Raw genomic sequence first — 19,022 nt, 5'->3', positions numbered from 1 at the left:
TGTCTATTCCTTCTGTAGGTGAAAGTATAGTACGGAGTTACTTTTTATCATCAAGCTGTGCCCTTTTATAGATTATAGAAAAAGGTTTTTTAAGTCTTCTTAAATCTGCAGCTTTCATTAAAAGAATAATTTAAAGCAGGGGTCTCCAAACTTTCTAAAGAAAGGGCGTTTACGATCATTCAGACTTTAGGGGGCCGGACTGTGTCCAGTGGGAGTAAACAATGACCCATCTTTGATATTGGTGGGTAAATTGTTGGTGTCAGTGGAAGGAATTGCGCCCCATCGCTGGTGTCAGTGGGAGGAATAGTACTCCATTTATGTTGTCAGTGGAAGGAATTATGCCCCATCGTTGGTGTTAGTGGCAGGAATAATGCCTCAAGGGCCAAATAAAGGCAAGAAAAGGGCCGCATCTGGCCCCAGGGCCACACTTTGGAGATCACTGCTTTAAAGTGATTGTAAACCCTCACCTTGTAAAACCAGTTTAAAATAGAAATGAAGGCAAAACATTTGTGTACAGAAATGGAAAATTATTTTTTAATAAGTGGTCATCTACCCTCTGTTCTCAGCTGCATATGAGCAGGAGGAGCAGCAGTACACCCCATTCTTCCCAGTGAATGGCTGTGCATGAGAGGTGTGGCAGCCGTAGAGGAGAACACACTGAGTTCCCAGCACAGCTAGAGAACTGACCACGCTGTGCTCTCATGCCTACTGTGGTAAATTTTTAATATGAAAACAGAAGGACTGGCAGGAACACCAAGGATTTCACATAAAGTAAGAAAGATAACAAGATACTTTTTCATACAAATACATGGTACAACAGGCACATATCAGGAATATGAAATGTTGGGTTTACATATTCTTTAAGATTTACCAGGAAGGACATGTTCAGGCACCTCCTACTATAGGGTTCCCATCTCCCAGCTTGTCCCTGTAATATCACATCTGATTTAAACAAAATGTGTACATTGTTATACACATTATGCGGCAATATTTATTAGGAAATCCACCCTGAGAAATTCCTTGCAGCCATCACTGCAATGCATGTAGACAGGAAAAAGCTTGCCAGATCAGCAGCACTGAGCTACAACAAAATGATTAAATGGTGTATTCTTCCAATAAATGGCACATATGCGGCATGTGGGCATTAAAGCCCACCCTTTTCCTGGCACACGTGTTGGGTGGTCGTAAAGGGGTTAGAAATGTTTGTATCACTCTGTGCAATGCTCAGGCAGGAATGTAACAGAACTTTACACTATAGTAGCTTTTCACAGAAGCAAGGTTCTTTAATTACTAGTTAGAGCATTCAGAGATTTTACGATTTTTAAATATTGTTTTAATAAAAAGAAAAGAAAAAGTGTGCTATGTTTACAAAAAGGACATTACAAAACAGACACAGGAAACTGTAAAAAAAAAACAAACCCAAAAGCAAGTATTTATCATTCTGAAGCTTACCAATTCTTAGAAGTGGTGGTTGCAATAATTTCTTTTTTAGGCTTTCTTTTTTCTATTTTAATCTGGTGATCCAGCCAGTAAGTCTACTGTTTTTCAAAAGAACAAGCACTCCTTTAGATGTATCAGTTGCAGGGATGAGACAAACCATTTAACACTGGCTAGGGTGCTTACAATTATCGGCTTTTATTTTATTCATGTAAAACCTTTAACCCAAAAGGAAAAGAACTGTTTACTCTAACTGATTACAAAGGGTGAGCTGGCGTTTGGCTTCAATGTGTTAGTATGTTTAATTCTGCTAGTTTATCTAACACTCCCCTCCCCCCACACTGATAATGTTGCTGTCCAAATGTGACCCGTGTTCCTTCATTCAGAGAGGGGCACTCTAATACAGGAGGTGTGTTACAAATCACCAGGTGAAAACAAAGGGGGAGAAAAGCCTAAAAAAGAAAACAAATGCAGCCACCACATCTAATGGATTGATAAGCTGCAATGTTTTACTTGTTCCATTTTTGGTTTGGGGTTTAATACCGCTTTAAATATAATTCTTAGGTTCAGTTCAGAATTTGGATCACTTGTCCAAATCCAAACTGATGAGCAAAAGTTGCTGACACTCTTGGGCAACAGCTGCCAATGCAACAGTGTTTTATTCACCCTGGAGAGGGTGTTCCAGATCTAGTTTCCACCCAATCAAAGACTGCAGTCACATAATTAGTGCCAACTAATCTACGAACATCTATATCTCCATATAATAATATATCAAATATGATATACAGTAGTTTAATGTGCTTGTAATTAGCTTTCTGGACCTTGCAAATGAGTTATATTTGGTGTAAAAAAACAGACTTACAAAGCTGTATTGCTTTCTAGACGGTTTATGACAATTTATGACAAAGCCATTACATCAGGGCCTTATCAGAAGTCCTTTACAGACTGTAGTTAGTGGATGTTTATGACACTACTGCTTTTTTGTGTCCTAAACTGGGTTGTACTTCATCAATGTATCACCTTCCATTAATTTCTAGTTCAGACATGAGATTTAAATCCGACAATTTCAATAGTCTTATGCAGGCCATAGACGGGAAGAAAAACGGCCGATTTTTCTTTTAAAAAATGAAAAATCGGTCGTTCAAGCGGCCGACGTTACCAGCAATGGTAAAAAAAATCGGCCGATTTTCATCCCCTCTACAGCCGGCAAAAAGTGTCCCTGCGGAGAGCTCCGCTATTTCTTTGACATTTATAGCGGTTGCAACAATGTATCTATTTGTATCCATTTAGGATACAGATGTTTTTATTCGGAAACAAATAGATACATTGTTGCAACCGCTGTAAATGTCAAGGAACTGTCAAAGAAATAGCGGAGCTCTCTGCAGGGACACTTTTTGCCGAACTGGAATTCCTCTTATTTTTCATCCTCTTCTTCCTGTTCTTCTCCCTCTTCTTCTTCTTTATCCTCTTCTTCTTCTTCATCCTCTTCTTCTTCATCCTCTTCTTCAAACTCTTATTCTTCTTCTTCATCCTCTTCTTCCTCTTCTTCTTCATCCTCTTCTTCTTCATCCTCCTCTTCTTCTTCATCCTCTTCTTCTTCTTCTTCTTCTTCATCTTCTCCTTCATCCTCTTCCTCTTCCTCTTCTTCTCCTTCATCCTCTTCTTCTCCTTCATCCTTTTCTTCTTCATCCTCATCATCCTCTTCTTCTTCATCATCATCCTCTTCTTCTTCATCATCATCCTCTTCTTCTTCATCATCCTCTTCTTCTTCATCATCATCATCTTCTTCATCATCTTCTTCTTCTTCATCATCCTCTTCATCTTCCTCTTGCAGGTCACTGCTCATGCGCAGATTTTATCTGTAAAAAATCGGCCGATTTGCCCATCATTGCCGCGAAAATCGGCCGATCGGCAAAATCGGCTGATTTTTTTCCAACTTTACCGATAAAAAAAATCTGCCAAAATGCCGAAAAACGGCCGACCATTTAGCCCACTAACGATCCGAAAATCAGCCGATTTTATTTTCAGCGGAAAAATCGGCCGATTTTCAACCCATCTATGGCCCCCATTACTCCCCCATTCTCCTCATCTTGGGATTCAGCAAACCTCATTATTATCGCTCCATTAGTGTGTAGGTTGCCTGTAGATGTTAATCTCTGGCACAGCTAGGATCTCTGGTAGAATGAAACACTTTAAGGTGAGTCAGATGCCAATGTCTCCTCCTCCAGGCTGTTGAATTACTGATGTGTCTTTTCAGTGTTGCAGAGATACACCATCAATAAAGTGGCCTGGAAGGAACCAAAGGCATCCAACACACCTCGAAGTGTCAGATGCTAAAGCTGAACTCCAGGCAAACAGAGGTTTGTATTGCTCTGTCCCTCAGCAAAGCCCTGTCTGGGTAGGGAGGGGACTTGATGTTTATTAATTGCAGTTTCACTGTCACTTACAGGTCTCCTCCCTACACCACCCTTTTTTTTTTATTCCCAAACACAATTTTCTTGTAAGAATAAAATGAGCAATTCACATTATAATCATACAGTGTACATTCCCCATACGGGATAGATAACAATAAAACATACAGATTCCCAAAATGTAACAAGTGTAACTAGTAACAATAATAGACACTGACTAATGAGATGTCATGCACTCTCCCCACCTCTTATGATCAGCCTACACCACCCTTTGACTGGGCAGACAAAGGAGATGCAGCACATTGGTTAGTTCCATCTGTCACTCTTCTCTCTCCTTTAAACAGCATACTCCTTGATCCATGAATGATTCTTTGTGCTGCTCCTCTCTCACCCTCTCTCTGTAGTACAGACTATACAGTAGACTGCTGATGGGCTGATACCAGTAAAATTCAGGTGCTTAGGTGTGTAGTTAACTGCTTACCGACTGCCCTATAGCAGAAATACTGCTGCATGGGCGGGTGCGCAAAATCACGTATATATTATTATTATTATACATTATTTATAAAGCGCCAATGGTTCGCTCAGCGCTGTACATTACAAAGGGGGACAGAACATGTGACAGAACAACACCAATACAATGCAAAACATGAGGGGATCGAGGGCCCTGCTCTTTCAAGCTTACAATCTATATATACACGATTTAGCATTTCTGGGAAGGGGCATATGCATTATAGAATGTGTTAGAATGTGTTTTTGTGAAGATTGACAAGAGAGAGAAAGTTTTTTAAGATAACATGAATGCTGATGGAGGCAGGCAGAGCTAATGCATATGTAACCTTGATTAGAGAAAGATAGACTTCAGTTGCATTTTAAATGTCTATGCACATCTTGGGAAGTGAAACCTAAAATGTTCTCTTTAGTGGTTTGAGAATTGACAAAGGATTCCAAAGAAAAGTACCCATGAACTGCAAATAGAAACTTGACATTTTTTTAAAACTTCAGACCATATACCTGTTGTGAGGCAGTGAAGCTTAAATCTGAGCTCCACCCAAAAGGGGAAGTTCTGCTTAAAGCCTTTGTCCCCCACTCCCCATTGATTAGCACCGAATTTGACAGGTACCCGCTCCCACTTCCGCTGCGATCGCCTAGGCGATCAGAAGCAGAAGTTGTCCTCCCCGTAGTCTTCTGGGACACGTGACAGGTCCCAGAAGACTACGAGGCCATTCACAAAGCGCAGTGCTTCTCGCATATGCGCAGTGGGAACCCGGCTGTGAAGCCGCAAGCTGTCACAGCCGGGTGCCCACACTAAAGATGCTGGTGCCAGGGAGAGAAGATGGCTGGTGAAAGCGGTGGTGAGGATACCGCTGGACCGAGGGACAGGTAAGTGGCTGTATTTTAAAAGTCAGCAGCTACAGTTTTTGTAGCTGCTGACTTTTATTTTTTTTTCAGGTTGAACTCCGATTTAATTCAGTCATTTTGACTCAAAATTACATCACTCCTGCAAAAGCAGCCTGCAACCCAGACGTTTGAGATCATGAGCTTTTATTTGAGGCTTTCCCTACAATTTAATGCAGCTCTGTAATCATTAGTACATAATGAATTGTATTTTTTAACCTCTTGCCCTCCAGAGGACTTACCCCCCTTCCTGACCAGGTCATTTTTTGCGTTACGGCGCTGCGTTACTTTAACTGAATATTGCACACTGCACCCAAATGAAATTTACGGTCTTTTTTCCCACAAATTGAGTTTTCTTTTGGTGGTATTTGATCGCCTGTGCGGTTTTTATTTTTTGCGCTATAAAAAAAAAAATAGGCCTATCAATTTTGAGAATAAAACAATATTTTTGACTTTTTACTATTAAACATGTCCAGTAAAACAATTTAAAAAATCTAATTTCGTCATAAATTTACACCAAAATGTATTCTGCAACGTCTTTGCTAAAAAAAAATCCCAATACATGTAAATTAATTGGTTTACGTGAAAGTTTTATAGCGTTTACAAATGACGGTATATATACTGGGATTTTTTTTTATTTATTTATTTTTACTAGTAATGGTGGTGATCAGTGACTTATAGCAGGACTGCGGCAGACATTCTGACACTGGGGGGAACTGGATTGGTGTCACGGACATCCCCAGTTACACCAATACAGTGATCAGTGATACAAAAAAGCACCAACACTGTACTAATGGCACTGGGCATGAAGGGGTTAACATGAGGGGCGATCAAAGGGTTAACTGTGTGCAGGAAGTGTTTTACTAGGGGGCGGTGTCTGTTTGCTTCACTGTAAGCACACTGGTTTGAATGGCTGTGCTGTGCACAGCCATCCAAAGCACTGTGCCCGAGCTGACAGGGAGGAGAACTGTTAGTAAACAAATTAGTTCTCCTCCCCGTCGGAGATCCTCGGTAATCACCGGGTGCCGGCGAGTAATCAACGGCTGGGACCCGGTGATTGGCGGCCACGAATGGCGCTGTGGGTAGGCAGCACTTACTCTATCCTAATGTAAAGGGTGCAGTGGACAGACTTAATCTGCAGTTCTGCTTTCAATATTATTGGAACTATAATTTCCATAATTCTCAGTGCCGTTTTAAAAAATGGTGGTATTTCATGTAACTGTGGTAAGTCCTTTGAGACCAAAGCGATCTACATGTAATGGCAGATGTTGTGTGCAGGGTACGTTATGGGGAGTGAATGGGCATGCTGCTTAGAAGGGGGAGGCAGTACTTCAGAGAATTTATGTTGCATGGCCACATTTGGGGCCTGCATTATACTGTAGTCTCAAAGGACACAGCAGGCAGAATCCATTACCACAAAGGGAGGAAATAGAGGGACTGAAGCACCTTTATTATGGCAAGTAGCGACACTATGCTGAACTGCTGATACAAAAAGACAATAATATTGGCTTTGCTTGAATTGTTTTTTTTTTTATATATTTTTATGATTTGCCTTCAGTGCTACTTTAACTTATTTACTAGGTTGTGGTCTATCCACCAAAATAGTCCATTACATACTCAGAACCCACATATTCTATTCACCAAAATAATACTTCGTAGCCAGGTGCCATTGCCTTTTATTCTTTCCTCCCTCTACTGAGATAGTGATGTTATGCTCCACCATTCTCCTCTGAGTTTACGGTCCTTTAGGCTTTTGGCCAGTGGAAGTAGAAAATGCCCTGGCATCAGCACCCCATCATTGGTTTTAATGTGAGGCATAGTGTCCCATTCTTGAGATCAAGGAGAAATAGTGCCCCATTGTGGATATCAATTAGAAGAATAGTGCCCCATTGATGGTGACCATAGGGAGGATTGGTGCTCCAGCATTGGTGTCAGTTGGTGGAATAGTGCCCCAAGGGCCGGATAAAAGGAAGTAAAGGGCCACATCCGGCCCCCGGGCCACAGTTTGGAGACCACTGCTATAGACTATCAAGACTATAGGACTATGCAGAGCGCTGAGAATCCTGGAATTTATAATTTGAGACAGCAGCCATATAATGGGAAGAAAGGACTCATTATATTATAGATCCCAATAGGCACTGTTCAATAGGAGGAGCAGAGAGATGATTTTTTTATGAAATTGCCTGGGAAATTTCTTCCTCTTGGCACCAAGGGAGTTAAGAGAGAGCGAGAGAGAGCACCTCTGTTTGGATACTTGCCTGCTAGCGGAGATTCGAGCCTGAGACTGGGAGTGAGGAGACCCAGGGGCAGCACAGCACTGCCAACATCACAGCACCCGCACCGCTACCGGAGGGAGACTGGAGCATCCATTCAATCTCTGCTTCCCACTGCTGATCACTGGAGGCTTTCAGGGAGAGACCGACAGAACCCCCACTTCTACAGCGAGAGGTTACCGCAGCATCCCAGGAACTGGTGAGAGGGCTATTCCCCCATTGCTGATACTGCTAGCAGGGACTAAGTCACTGAAAGCAGGACACCAAGTGTACCCAATCCATACTGCACTCTATACCACACTTATTCCAAACCAAGACTGCACCTATACCAACCTTTGACTACAGTATACCAAACCTTTATCACATCTGAACCACATCTACCTTGCACCTGTACCGAGACTATACCATACCTAAACTACATGTAGGATAACTGGGACTGCCGTCAAGTGCATCGACACTCCTAAAGGGCCCCAACAACAGCCGGCAGAAGAACATCTCAAAGGACTGCCCCCCCAATAGTAATTATTCTGCAAACCTCTGTTTCCCTATCCCCTCCACTAACATCCTTATTTTCTTTTGGACAGCGCATACCCAGTCTGTCTAAGACTAGCCTCACCGCCATACAGTGCCTTGAAAAAGTATTCATACCCCTTGAAATTTTTCACATTTTGTCATGTTACAACCAAAAATGTAAATGTATTTTATTGGGATTTTATGTTATAGACCAACACACAAGTGGCACATAATTGTGAAGTGGAAGGAAAATGATAAACGGTTTTCAATTTTTTTTACAAATAAATATCTGAAAAGTGTGCCGTGCATTTATATTCAGACCCCCGGAGTCAATACTTTGTAGAACCACCTTTCGCTGCAATTACAGTTGCAAGTCTTTTTGGGTATGTCTCTACAAGCTTTGCACATCTAGGAGATTGAAATTTCTACTCATTCTTCTTTGCAAAATAGCTCAAGCTCTGTCAGATTGGACGGAGAGCGTCTGTGAACAGCAATGTTCAAGTCTTGGCACAGATTCTCAGTTGGATTTAGGTCTTGATTTTGACTGGGCCATTCTAACACATGAATATGCTTTAATCTAAACCATTCCATTGTAGCTCTGTCTCTATGTTTAGGGTTGTTGTCCAGCTGGAAGGTGAACCTCTGCCCTAGTCTCACGTCTTTTGCAGACTCTAACAGGTTTTCTTCTAAGATTGCCCTGTATTTGGCTCCATCCACCTTCCCATCAACTCTGACCAGCTTCCCTGTCCCTGCTGAAGGAAAACATCCCAACAACATGATGCTTCCACCACTATGTTTCATGGTGGGGATGGTGTGTTCAGGGTGGCGTAGTGTTAGTTTTCCACCACACATAGCATTTTTCTTTTAGGCCAAAAAGTAAAATTTTTGTCTTATATGACCAGAGCACCTTCTTCCATGTGTTTGCTGTCCTCTCCACATGGCTTTTCGCAAACTGAAAATGGGATTTCTTATGGCTTTCTTTCAACAATGGCTTTCTTCGTGCCACTCTTCCATAAATGCCAGATTTGTGGAGTGCATGACTAATAGTTGTCCTGTGGACAGATTCTTTGACCTGAGCTGTGGTTCTCTGCAGCTCGTGCAGAGTTATCATGGGCCTCTTGGCTGCTTCTCTGATTAATGCTCAACTTGCCCGGCATGTCAGTTTAGGTGGATGGCCATGTCTTGGTAGGTTTGCAGTTGTGCCATACTCTTTCTATTTTCAGATGATGGATAGATCAGTGCTCTGTGTGATGTTCAAAGCTTGGGATATTTTTTATAACTTAACCTTGCATTAAACTTCTCCACAACTTTATCCCTGACCTGTCTGGTGTGTTTCTTGGCCTTCGTGATGCTCTTTGTTCATTAATGTTCTCTAACAAACCTCTGAAGACTTCATAGAACAGCTGTATTTATACTGAGATTAAATTACGCACGTGGACTCTATTTACTAATTAGGTGACTTCTGAAGGCAATTGGTTCCACTAGATTTTAGTTATGGGTATCAGCGTAAAGGGGGCAGAATACAAATGCACACCAAACTTTTCAGATATTTATTAAAAAAAATTTAAAACCACTTATCATGTTCCTTCCACTTCACAATTATGTACCACTTTGTGTTGGTCTATCATAGGAAATCCCTATAAAATATGTTTTTGGTTATAACATAACAAAATGTTGAAAATTTCGAGGGTATGAATACTTTATCAAGGCACTGTAAATATGCTCTGGCAGTATAGTTCCAGCACTTGGCAGATTCAATTTTACTACTACTCATTTCTGCACTTGAGGTGGCCTTGCTACTGTTTATGCTGATGTGGATACAAACTGTCACCTTATGCCTAGACTCTATTATTCAATTTGCATGCTATATTGTGTTATTACCATTATGAATCCCTTTTATGCTTACCTCATTACCAACTATATTAGGTGAGAATATATTAAGTTTGCCTTTACTACCTGTTTTTTTGTCTGTTTTCTCTGATATAGCATTGGTAATGGGTACTAAGTATCACTTTTAGTGAATTCCTGTGATAATGTATGTTTGTACACTCAACCTGGTGTGTCAGAGGGGCTGAGGTTCTGGAGAAGGTAAAGAACAGAGGACCCGTCCTATCCAGTGGCTCCTATGGGGGTAGTGCTACACCTTCATATAATCAGAACCCCCATACATTGTGGACATGCATCACTAAAAGAAAAGAATAGCAGGAATAAATCTATACGGTGTGCTTGCAGCACAGGCTCACATGAGCACACAGGATGAATGCACATACAGCAAATGTGATCCCTGAAGCCATTTAGCAAATCATACACTGATATTCAACACATGTGGCACAGTCCAGTCTGTAGTACCTGCTAACATTTCAAACGAGCTGTTTCTGAGGCTTTTCTTCCCATGGGGGCATTCGCTTTTCATTGCTGGAGAGCTGCTTCAATTTTTAAGCATTTTAAACTGCAAAACATTGTACAGTGTCTACAAGTATGTCTATGTGCATCATGGGCACACAGTAAATGCTGTTAAAATACAGTTTGCTTTTGTCTGGATGACTGAGGTGCTGTGGTATGCACATAAGCTTTACTATGTTCTGTCCCCCTTTGTAATGTACAGCGCTGAGTGAACTATTGGCGCTTTATAAATACTGTATAATAATAATAATAATAATACTATATCATGCTCTATATCTCATGCATTGTATAAGCAATATAAGCAGATCATAGAGATACCCTCACAGTTTGTCATACATTACATAGTTGGTGAGGTTGAATAAAGACACCTGTCCATCTAGTTCAACTTGTGTGGGTGTGTGTGTATGTGTTTATGTCATTACCATATCCCATATCCATTTATATTGCATTTGGTAAGATGCCTTCCACAAATTTTTTTGAAATTGTTAACACTGCATGCTGACAGCAACAACTGTGGAAGGGAGTTCCCCATCCTTACCGCTCTAACAGTAAAGAACCCCTTATGCAGTTTAAGGTTAAACCGTTTCTTCTCCAATTTCATTGAGTGGCTATGTGTCTTCTTATGTGACCTGAGACTGAAGAGCTTTCTCCGTATGCTAGAATCACCATTTAGATTTTTGTATTTTGTGATTATACCCCCTCTTAAGCATCTTTTCTCCAGGGAGAATATGTTTAATGTTTGCAGTCATCCCTCATAAATTAGGTCCTCCAGCCCCCTTATTAACTTTGTTGCCCTTCTCTGGACTTTCTCCAGTTCCAGCACATCCTTGCTGAGGACTGGTCACCAAAATTGGATGGCATACTCAAGATGTGAATGAACTTCCAGACCCCTTTCCATCCCAGAGGTTCTCCCCCTAGCAAAAAACTAATTTTAGCCCAAAGTGCGTTACTTGACATATTTCAATATTAAACCTCATTTGCCGTGTAGTTGCCCACCCCCTTTGTTTTATTGAGGTCTTCCTGTAAAGTTTCCATATTCTGTTATGAGGTTATTACCCTGCTTAGCTTTGTATTGTCAGCAAACAATGAAAATTAACTATTTATATCAACCCAAAGAGAACTGGTCCCAGGACAGAGCCCAGGGGTACCCCACTTACAACTCCAGACAATTTAGAAGATACGCTACTGTATCTATTACCACCTTCTGGACGTGCCCCTGTAACCAGGTTTCTATCCATGTACATACACTATGGTCAATGCCAACAGACCTCAATTTGTACATTAAGTGTTTATGGTGTATCGTATCGAAGGCTTTGGAGAAATCCATATAAACCATGTCCAATGGACTTTCACTATCTAGATTACAGCTCACTTCATCAGGTTAACAGACTGGTCTGGCAAGAATGAACTTTCATAAATTCATGCTGGTTACTACTAATGATATGGTTTTCATCAGTGAAAGTGAACACCAAAGAATAGCCTTAAAATTTCCATCTGTGATTATGTGATTTATTATTACTTCGGTTATTTTGGTTTCCAGCAGTATATTATGTAATTTCTGTACATCTACTTTTCATAAGGGAAGTGCAGCTATCACAGGAAAACAAAGACTTTAGGAAATATAAATATGTATTATAGCACTTTGATGCTGACTTACTACACGCTGCTTTTTATTTATTTTATAGAAAAAAACAGCAATGTGCAATGAAATTTCCGGGTAAAACAAAATTACAGCACAGGGCCATGTTGGCTACTTCAATTCACTCTCTGGTCTATGCAGCAGACTTTTACAAACAGAAAATAGCTTTGCTAAGTAGTTATGGCCCTCTTTCTCTCTGCTCTTTTTGGAGTATAGTGGCTCTGTTATAATCATGCAATTAATGTGGCACTTCTGCAGATCTTCAGCTGTGAAAAGGCTCCAAGAGACACATCAAACACATCAGCAAGTTAAGCAATGTCACAAGTAAAAAAAGCAGATCTATGTGTAGCTGAATGAGGGATATCTCTTGTGCCAGCTCTGTGTCTTCAGGGCTGTACTGCCAAGTGAGAGAGGGACTAGCTTACCTTGAGAGTTAGCTTGCAAGACCCCTATGCTGTCATCAAACTGCATGGATTTGATGTTGAGAGATGCCAAGATACATTCCTTGTCCTGAAGTGAAGTATCATCAATATTGTTCTGATTGGCTGACAGGATAACGCACATGTCACACAGGTTAATGTTGACAGCCCTTAGATCAGCTCGACTTAATGGCGTGCCCTAAAGGAAAGATAAAACAAGCAGGAAAGAGGGAAAATGTAGGCATTACCAGATCATATTAACAGGGAAGGTTTTTAAATAAAGAATATCTATCTATTCTCTCCTAGCTCAAAAATATATTTAGTTTTATTGTCACATTGGACATTCTAATGAACTCAAACTAGAGCAGGACTATATTGAACTGAGCACCAGAAAACTATTCAGTGCGACAATGTCACCTTGCTTCAGATGCATGTGTGACCATACAAGGGTGGAACAGGATAGTCTTCAGGGCGTTTGCTGCAGCCAGCTGACTGCACCCTTCTGTTAGATATGTAATCTTACTGTGACATTGAAATATTGAAGAACAAGTGGTTTGCATGAAATTAGGCATATGATTCTAACAGGAAAATTATTAGCATGAATGTAAGAAATTAAAAAAAAAAAAATCAGCACTCAAGTTAATATGATAAAACTAATTAACTAAATACAGATACAGCTGATTAACACATTTTATTTAAGCTATGAGGTATACCATATTAAAATGAACAAACATATCCAAATGTTTGATCAAAACACAGATCACTGCTGATCATTTGATGGCCTGTAATCAACAATATAGTGATTAAATGATTTCCACTAAAACACCCTCAAAGTGTATGCCCAGCCAAAATGTTTTTCTTAGTTTTGGATAGAGTTGAGAAGGATCAGAACTGTTAAGTATCCAGTGCACTGTTGAGAGAAATTTCTCCTCACTTCCTATCAGTGACAATGGTTTCCCCAGACAGCTAGAGAGGGAAATCTGCAATAGGGACACAAACAGAAATAGAAACGCTGGTTTTCAGTGGAGTAGGGAAAGGCTAAAACTCCTGTCAGCTTTTATTTCTGTCCATGCTGTACATTTTCCATCAATTCCTGCCAAGTGAAACAGCTGTCAGCCTGATAGGAAGGTGAGGGGAAATCTCCTACCACTCTATACAAAAAAAAAAATAGATGGACTTACATTTTAAAATAAGTGTAAGTTACCATAAAGACCATATTTTCTCTCAGTTGTGGTTTAAGACTGCTATGTTACCTCCATATGTTTCCCTGGAACTTACAGGCAGTATTGAAACCTTTGGGAAGTTGTGCAGCGTCTCCCATTCTCTCTTAAGATATTCCAAGGATCCAACAAATACTATAGGTTTCAGTTCATGATAGTGAAAGTTACTGGCTCTTAGTGGCATTACCAAGTTCCGAAGCCCAATAAGTGCTGATGTTACATCTCCAAATATACAGACAACCACATGCCCACTTAGAACTGTCATGGCAGCTTCACTTCGTGTCTGTAGTAATTGATAGAAAAAGACAATCAGAAAAAAAAAAAAACTTGCATTACCATTTTTTTTTAAGGCAAAATGCATAAATTACAACATGTTTATACAAATTGACTCACCTGCATGGCTACTGGTGTGTACCTTATTCATCACAGATCAGGGTTTATCTTTGTTCATATGTATGTCTTTCCTAGCATATATCTGTGCAATCTTCTAGAAGGCTGAGGATGTTTAACTTCTTGCCAACCGCAGATAGCCGAATGACGGCTACACTGCGGCCGGCCAGTTCTGGGAGGGCGTCATATGACGTCCTCCCAGAACGCGCTCTCCTGTGCACCCTCGGGGGCGCGCACCCGGCGATCTCTGTGCTCGCTGTGTCCGTAGGACACAGCTGATCACGTGATGTGGTAAAAGGCCAATCACAGCAGCCTTTTACCACGTGATCAGCCGTGTCCAATGACACACTGATCACCGGGAAATGCAATTGCCGGTTCTCGGCTGCACTTTCCTCACACTGTCAGAGCGCGAGGAAAGTACTGCCGAGAACCGGCAGTTGTCAGAGCAGGGATCGGCACCGATCATCAGGGCACTGATGATCAGTGCCCTGATGATTGATGCCCAGCAGTGCCACCCACCTGTGCCCAGCGGTGCCACCCACCAGTGCCCAGCGGTGCCACCTAGCAGTGCACCCACCTGTGCCCAGCAGTGCCACCTACCTGTGCCCAGAAGTGCCACAAACCTGTGCCCAGCAGTGCCACCTACCTGTGCCCACCAGTGCCACCCACCTGTGCCCACCAGTGCTTATCAATGCAGTGCTGCCAGTCAGTGCCCAGCGGTTGTGCCAGTCAGTGCCCAGCAGTTGCGCCAGTCAATGCCTAGCAGTGATGCCAGTCAGTGCCACCTATCAGTGCTGTCTATCAGTACCCATCATCAGTGCTGCCTATCAGTGCCACCTATCAGTGCCGCCTATCCGTGCCACCTCATTAGTGCTGCCTATCAGTGCCGCCTATCCGTGCCACCTCATTAGTGCTGCCTATCAGTGCCCTTCAATGCTGCCTATCAGTGCCCATCAGTGCTGCCTCATCAACGCACATCAGTGAAGGAGAAAAATTACCTGTTTGAAAAATTTTATATTAGAAACAAAGAAAATTTTTTTTTGCAATTTTTTTGTTTATAGCGCAAAAAGTAAAGCACCCAGTGGTGATTAAATACCATCAAAAGAAAGCTCTATTTGTGAGGAAAAAAATGATAAAAATTTCATATGGGTACAATCTTGCATGACCGCGCAATTGTCAATCAAAGTGCGACAGTGCTGAAAGCTGAAAATAGGCCTGGTAAAGAAGGGGGTATAAGTGCCCGGTAGGCAAGTGGTTAATTGTTTAAAATATTGAGTCATGAGATTATAGCAGGCAAAAGAACTATATAGTAGTATGAAGTATATAGTACTATAATTATGTAAAGTTTTATCCTTATATAGATAAATTGACATCAGGTACATCTACCTAGTATTGGGTAAGAACCTTTGCTTACAAAGCACCCTTAAATTTATATGGCATGGATTTAACAAGGCACTGGAAATGTTTTTTGGGAATTATAGTCTATGCTATTCCTGAAGATTTGTCAGCCATACATTCATGTTGTAAACCCCATCTCAAAGGTTTTATGCCGAATATGCCAAAATGTGAATAAAAAATCTGCTCGATGCAGTGAACATTGAGATTTGTCAGATCAGACAATGTTCTTTATCAGTTTGAACTCAAAAGACGCGTGTCATTTTTCAAGCTATGTGTGAAATTATCAGTCGTGTTTTTACATGACTGTAGATGTTTTTAGCTTTACCACTTTGCTCCCTGTAAACTGTAGAGGCTTCATTACAAGACAAACCCTGATAGAAATGTGTGAAATTCTCTAAACACTATACATGGCACTAACAATCATTCAAGTAGCAGATCATCTTCCCTTTAATGTTGTATCCATAAAACAAACCTCATTGCCATGCCTGCATACTTTATTCTATTGGGAGGGAAGTCAAATGATTCACTTTTTGGATATTCACATGAACAAGCAAATATACATGGTAAAGTGACTTTTGAGTGTGGGAGAGTTCTCATTTAAAGTTTGGAAAATAAGTGATGGTAAATCACTTAAACAGAGCAATAGAACAAAAAAAAACTTTTTTTAATTCAATGAGAAAGTTTTAAAACATTTGCCAATGTTTTTGGTGACATCCACATCCTCATTTCTTGTATGGGTGTTACATACACATAAACTGAGGAAAAACCTCTCCAATGGGGTGACAGTCATAAATAAAAATTGAAAACATTTTTAACTCTTCCACTGTATCCAAAACTCAAAAGGCCGGAGTCATGGTTTAACTCAAATATCTGTCTTTTTGAAATAACTGGAGAACTTTTTTATTCACATTTTAGGGAGTCCCTAATTATAGCTTGGAAACCCCAAATTCTTAGAATGTCAGACCACCAATGTGGACTCTTTTGATAAGTGTAATAAAATGGTACCCTTTAATGGGCTGTATTTATATGAATGCAGGATGTTCCAACAAATGTAAGAAAGTTTGGGAAATTTGTTGTGATTTAACAGCTACCTTTTAGCCTGATAACAAATGTACACATTCCAGGTGCTGTTAAAGAAACAGAATGGGGGCGCATGCGCGGCCGGCTCCTGGATGGACGCGCTTCTCTGTCAGCTCTGTCCACCCGCCAGAACGAAAGCGGCACACGCCGGCCCCAGGGGATATAAACCCCACAGCGACTGTCAGGAGCAGTGTGCAAACCTCCCCAGCTATGCCCCACAGAAGAAAAACCCCGGGACAACCGGGAAAACTTACCCAATTCTTCCCTGCTGTCACCTCAGGGATCCAAGATGGCGCTGGCGGCAGTAATACACAGAATAGCGGTGGCCATGAGAGGGACTACACAGCTCAGCAGACCGATCCCAGACTGCAATATCCGCTGTATCCAGGGGACCCTGGTGAGTCATCTCCCCCTATGTCCCCCACCACAAGCAGCCCGGCCAAGTCCAGACCACGTCTTGACCCTGAGCAGTCTTCTGCCTACCAGGCCCTCAGCCATCCATCACCTCAACATCACACTGACCTACCAGCAATAGAAACATTCCCTGCAACAGATCAGCCTATTACCGAGCTTTGCATGAAAAACATGCTCATATCACTCAGGCAAGCTCTGCATAGTGATTTATCATCATCATTAGCCCAAATTACTACCGTGGTTAAGCAACAAGAACAAAGATTGCACCATATTGAATCCAGAACGGGAGAAATAATTATTGCGCATAACGATTTGATTGACGCACACGCGAATCACACATCTGACATCAAACAAATCAATTTGAAATTAGCCGATCTGGAAGATCGTTCAAGACGTAAAATATAAAGTTCAGAGGTATCCCCAAAAACGTCACTAATGAGGCACTACTACCCTATATACAACAATATATAAAACATCTCATCCCATCCCTCTCTGACCTGGAGCTTGCTATAGACCGAGCCCACCGACTACCAAAACCCTCATTTCTGTCAGCATCTATCCCAAGAGATGATCTGGCGCGTGTTCATTTCTACCACATAAAAGAAAAAATCATGTCGGCAGCCAGAAACCCATCTCCGCTCCAACCATCACACGCAAATATTCGACTATTCGCAGACCTGTCGAAAGCCACCCTCCTTAACCGAAAAAAGATGAATACTATCACCAAAGCCCTCAGAAACCACGGCATAGGCTATCAATGGGGTATCCCAACCAAATTAACTGTGAAACACGGTAGAGTCTTCACAATCAAAACCCTTGAAGCGGGCCTAGACCTACTTAAAGCTTGAAATATTCTACCCGTGGATACACAGCAATCTACACCTACCAATGTCCAACATATGGAGGCAGAGGAATCCTAACACAGCATACCTCCTATACACCACCAATACTCCATCTCAATTGTTATACCCCGATCTACTATCCTCTAGCGATCGGACCAGTCTAGAAATTTTTCTTGCTACAAGAAAATGTTTGGCATGACCTTCTTTATGGTCAAAGCCTGTTCAAACCCCCCAGTTCTGAAGTAGCAAGCCGAGCTACTCAGGTCACTTGCATTGTTCGCAAGTTCTTTTTTATTTCCTTCCACCTTCCTCTTCTCCTCTGGCACCACCAGTCGACCAACTACATGCTTGGTACGACCTCTTAACTTCCAACAAGTCAGATATAGATACTAAACAAATTCCTACACCACTTTCCACTTCATCACTCCCTATCTAAAGCTGACTCAATGGGAGAAATGAGGCATATCCCATATTCAAGACATATACACAAACCACAATTTAGGCTCATTTTCCACTCTCCAGAAGAAATTCCACCTCCCTGACAAGGAAAACTTTACCTACATGCGAAAAGCTCACTCTCTACACAAAATAAATATACCACTCGAACTCACAATCCCTGCTACCGCACACCAATTCTTTCATAAGACACAATATCCAAAGAAAGGAATCTCGATCTTCTACACGCTCATAACCAAAGCACAGTTTACACTTCACATTATCTCCCTAAGCAATTGGGAGAAAATTCTCCTTCAGCCAATACGCCCACACACCTGGGAAAGAACCTTCAACATCACCCACAAAGCCTCTAAATGTAGTTCTCACTGGGAAACATACATGAAAATGTTTCACCAGTGGTATTTAACGCCTGTTAAACTCGCACTATATTACCCTCAACACTCACCTACATGCTGGAGACAATGTGGAGAAACAGGATCAACTATACATTTACTTTGGACATGTAAATCCTTCAAATCCTACTGGAACAAAGTCTTTCAACTGATCTCCTCAACCACAGGAGTCCCGGTGACACCAAACCCCTCTCTTGCTCTCCTACACATAGGAATAGACAAATTCCCTACAAACGCACGCACCATCATTATCCACATATTAGCAGCGCCTAAAATCAATATCACTAAATTGTGGAAATCCACTAAAACTCCCTATCTTTCAGCTCTCCCATTGCCCCCT

At 41.4% G+C, this 19,022-nt stretch overlaps 1 protein-coding gene across 18 annotated transcripts in view; it reads right to left on the bottom strand.

The window, feature by feature from the left end:
• KCNMA1 (potassium calcium-activated channel subfamily M alpha 1) overlaps window positions 1-19,022 on the bottom strand; it is a 976,002-nt gene that overhangs the window by 77,147 nt on the left and 879,833 nt on the right. For all 18 annotated transcript variants that reach the window (XM_089682563.1, XM_089682562.1, XM_089682551.1 and 15 more), the window contains 2 exons: window positions 13,769-13,993; window positions 12,497-12,689 (listed from right to left, as the gene is read on the bottom strand). In XM_089682563.1, the coding sequence (XP_089538689.1) occupies window positions 12,497-12,689; window positions 13,769-13,993 (418 nt within the window). The remainder of the gene's footprint in view (window positions 1-12,496; window positions 12,690-13,768; window positions 13,994-19,022) is intronic.

Source organism: Staurois parvus, unplaced genomic scaffold, assembly GCF_062004578.1.
Source record: "Staurois parvus isolate SC_StPar_1 unplaced genomic scaffold, SC_StPar_1.0 ptg000291l, whole genome shotgun sequence".
NCBI classification, from domain to species: Eukaryota; Metazoa; Chordata; class Amphibia; order Anura; family Ranidae; genus Staurois; species Staurois parvus.
Note: the sequence above shows the minus strand (reverse complement) of the source record. Positions and strands in the feature narration are given on the sequence as shown.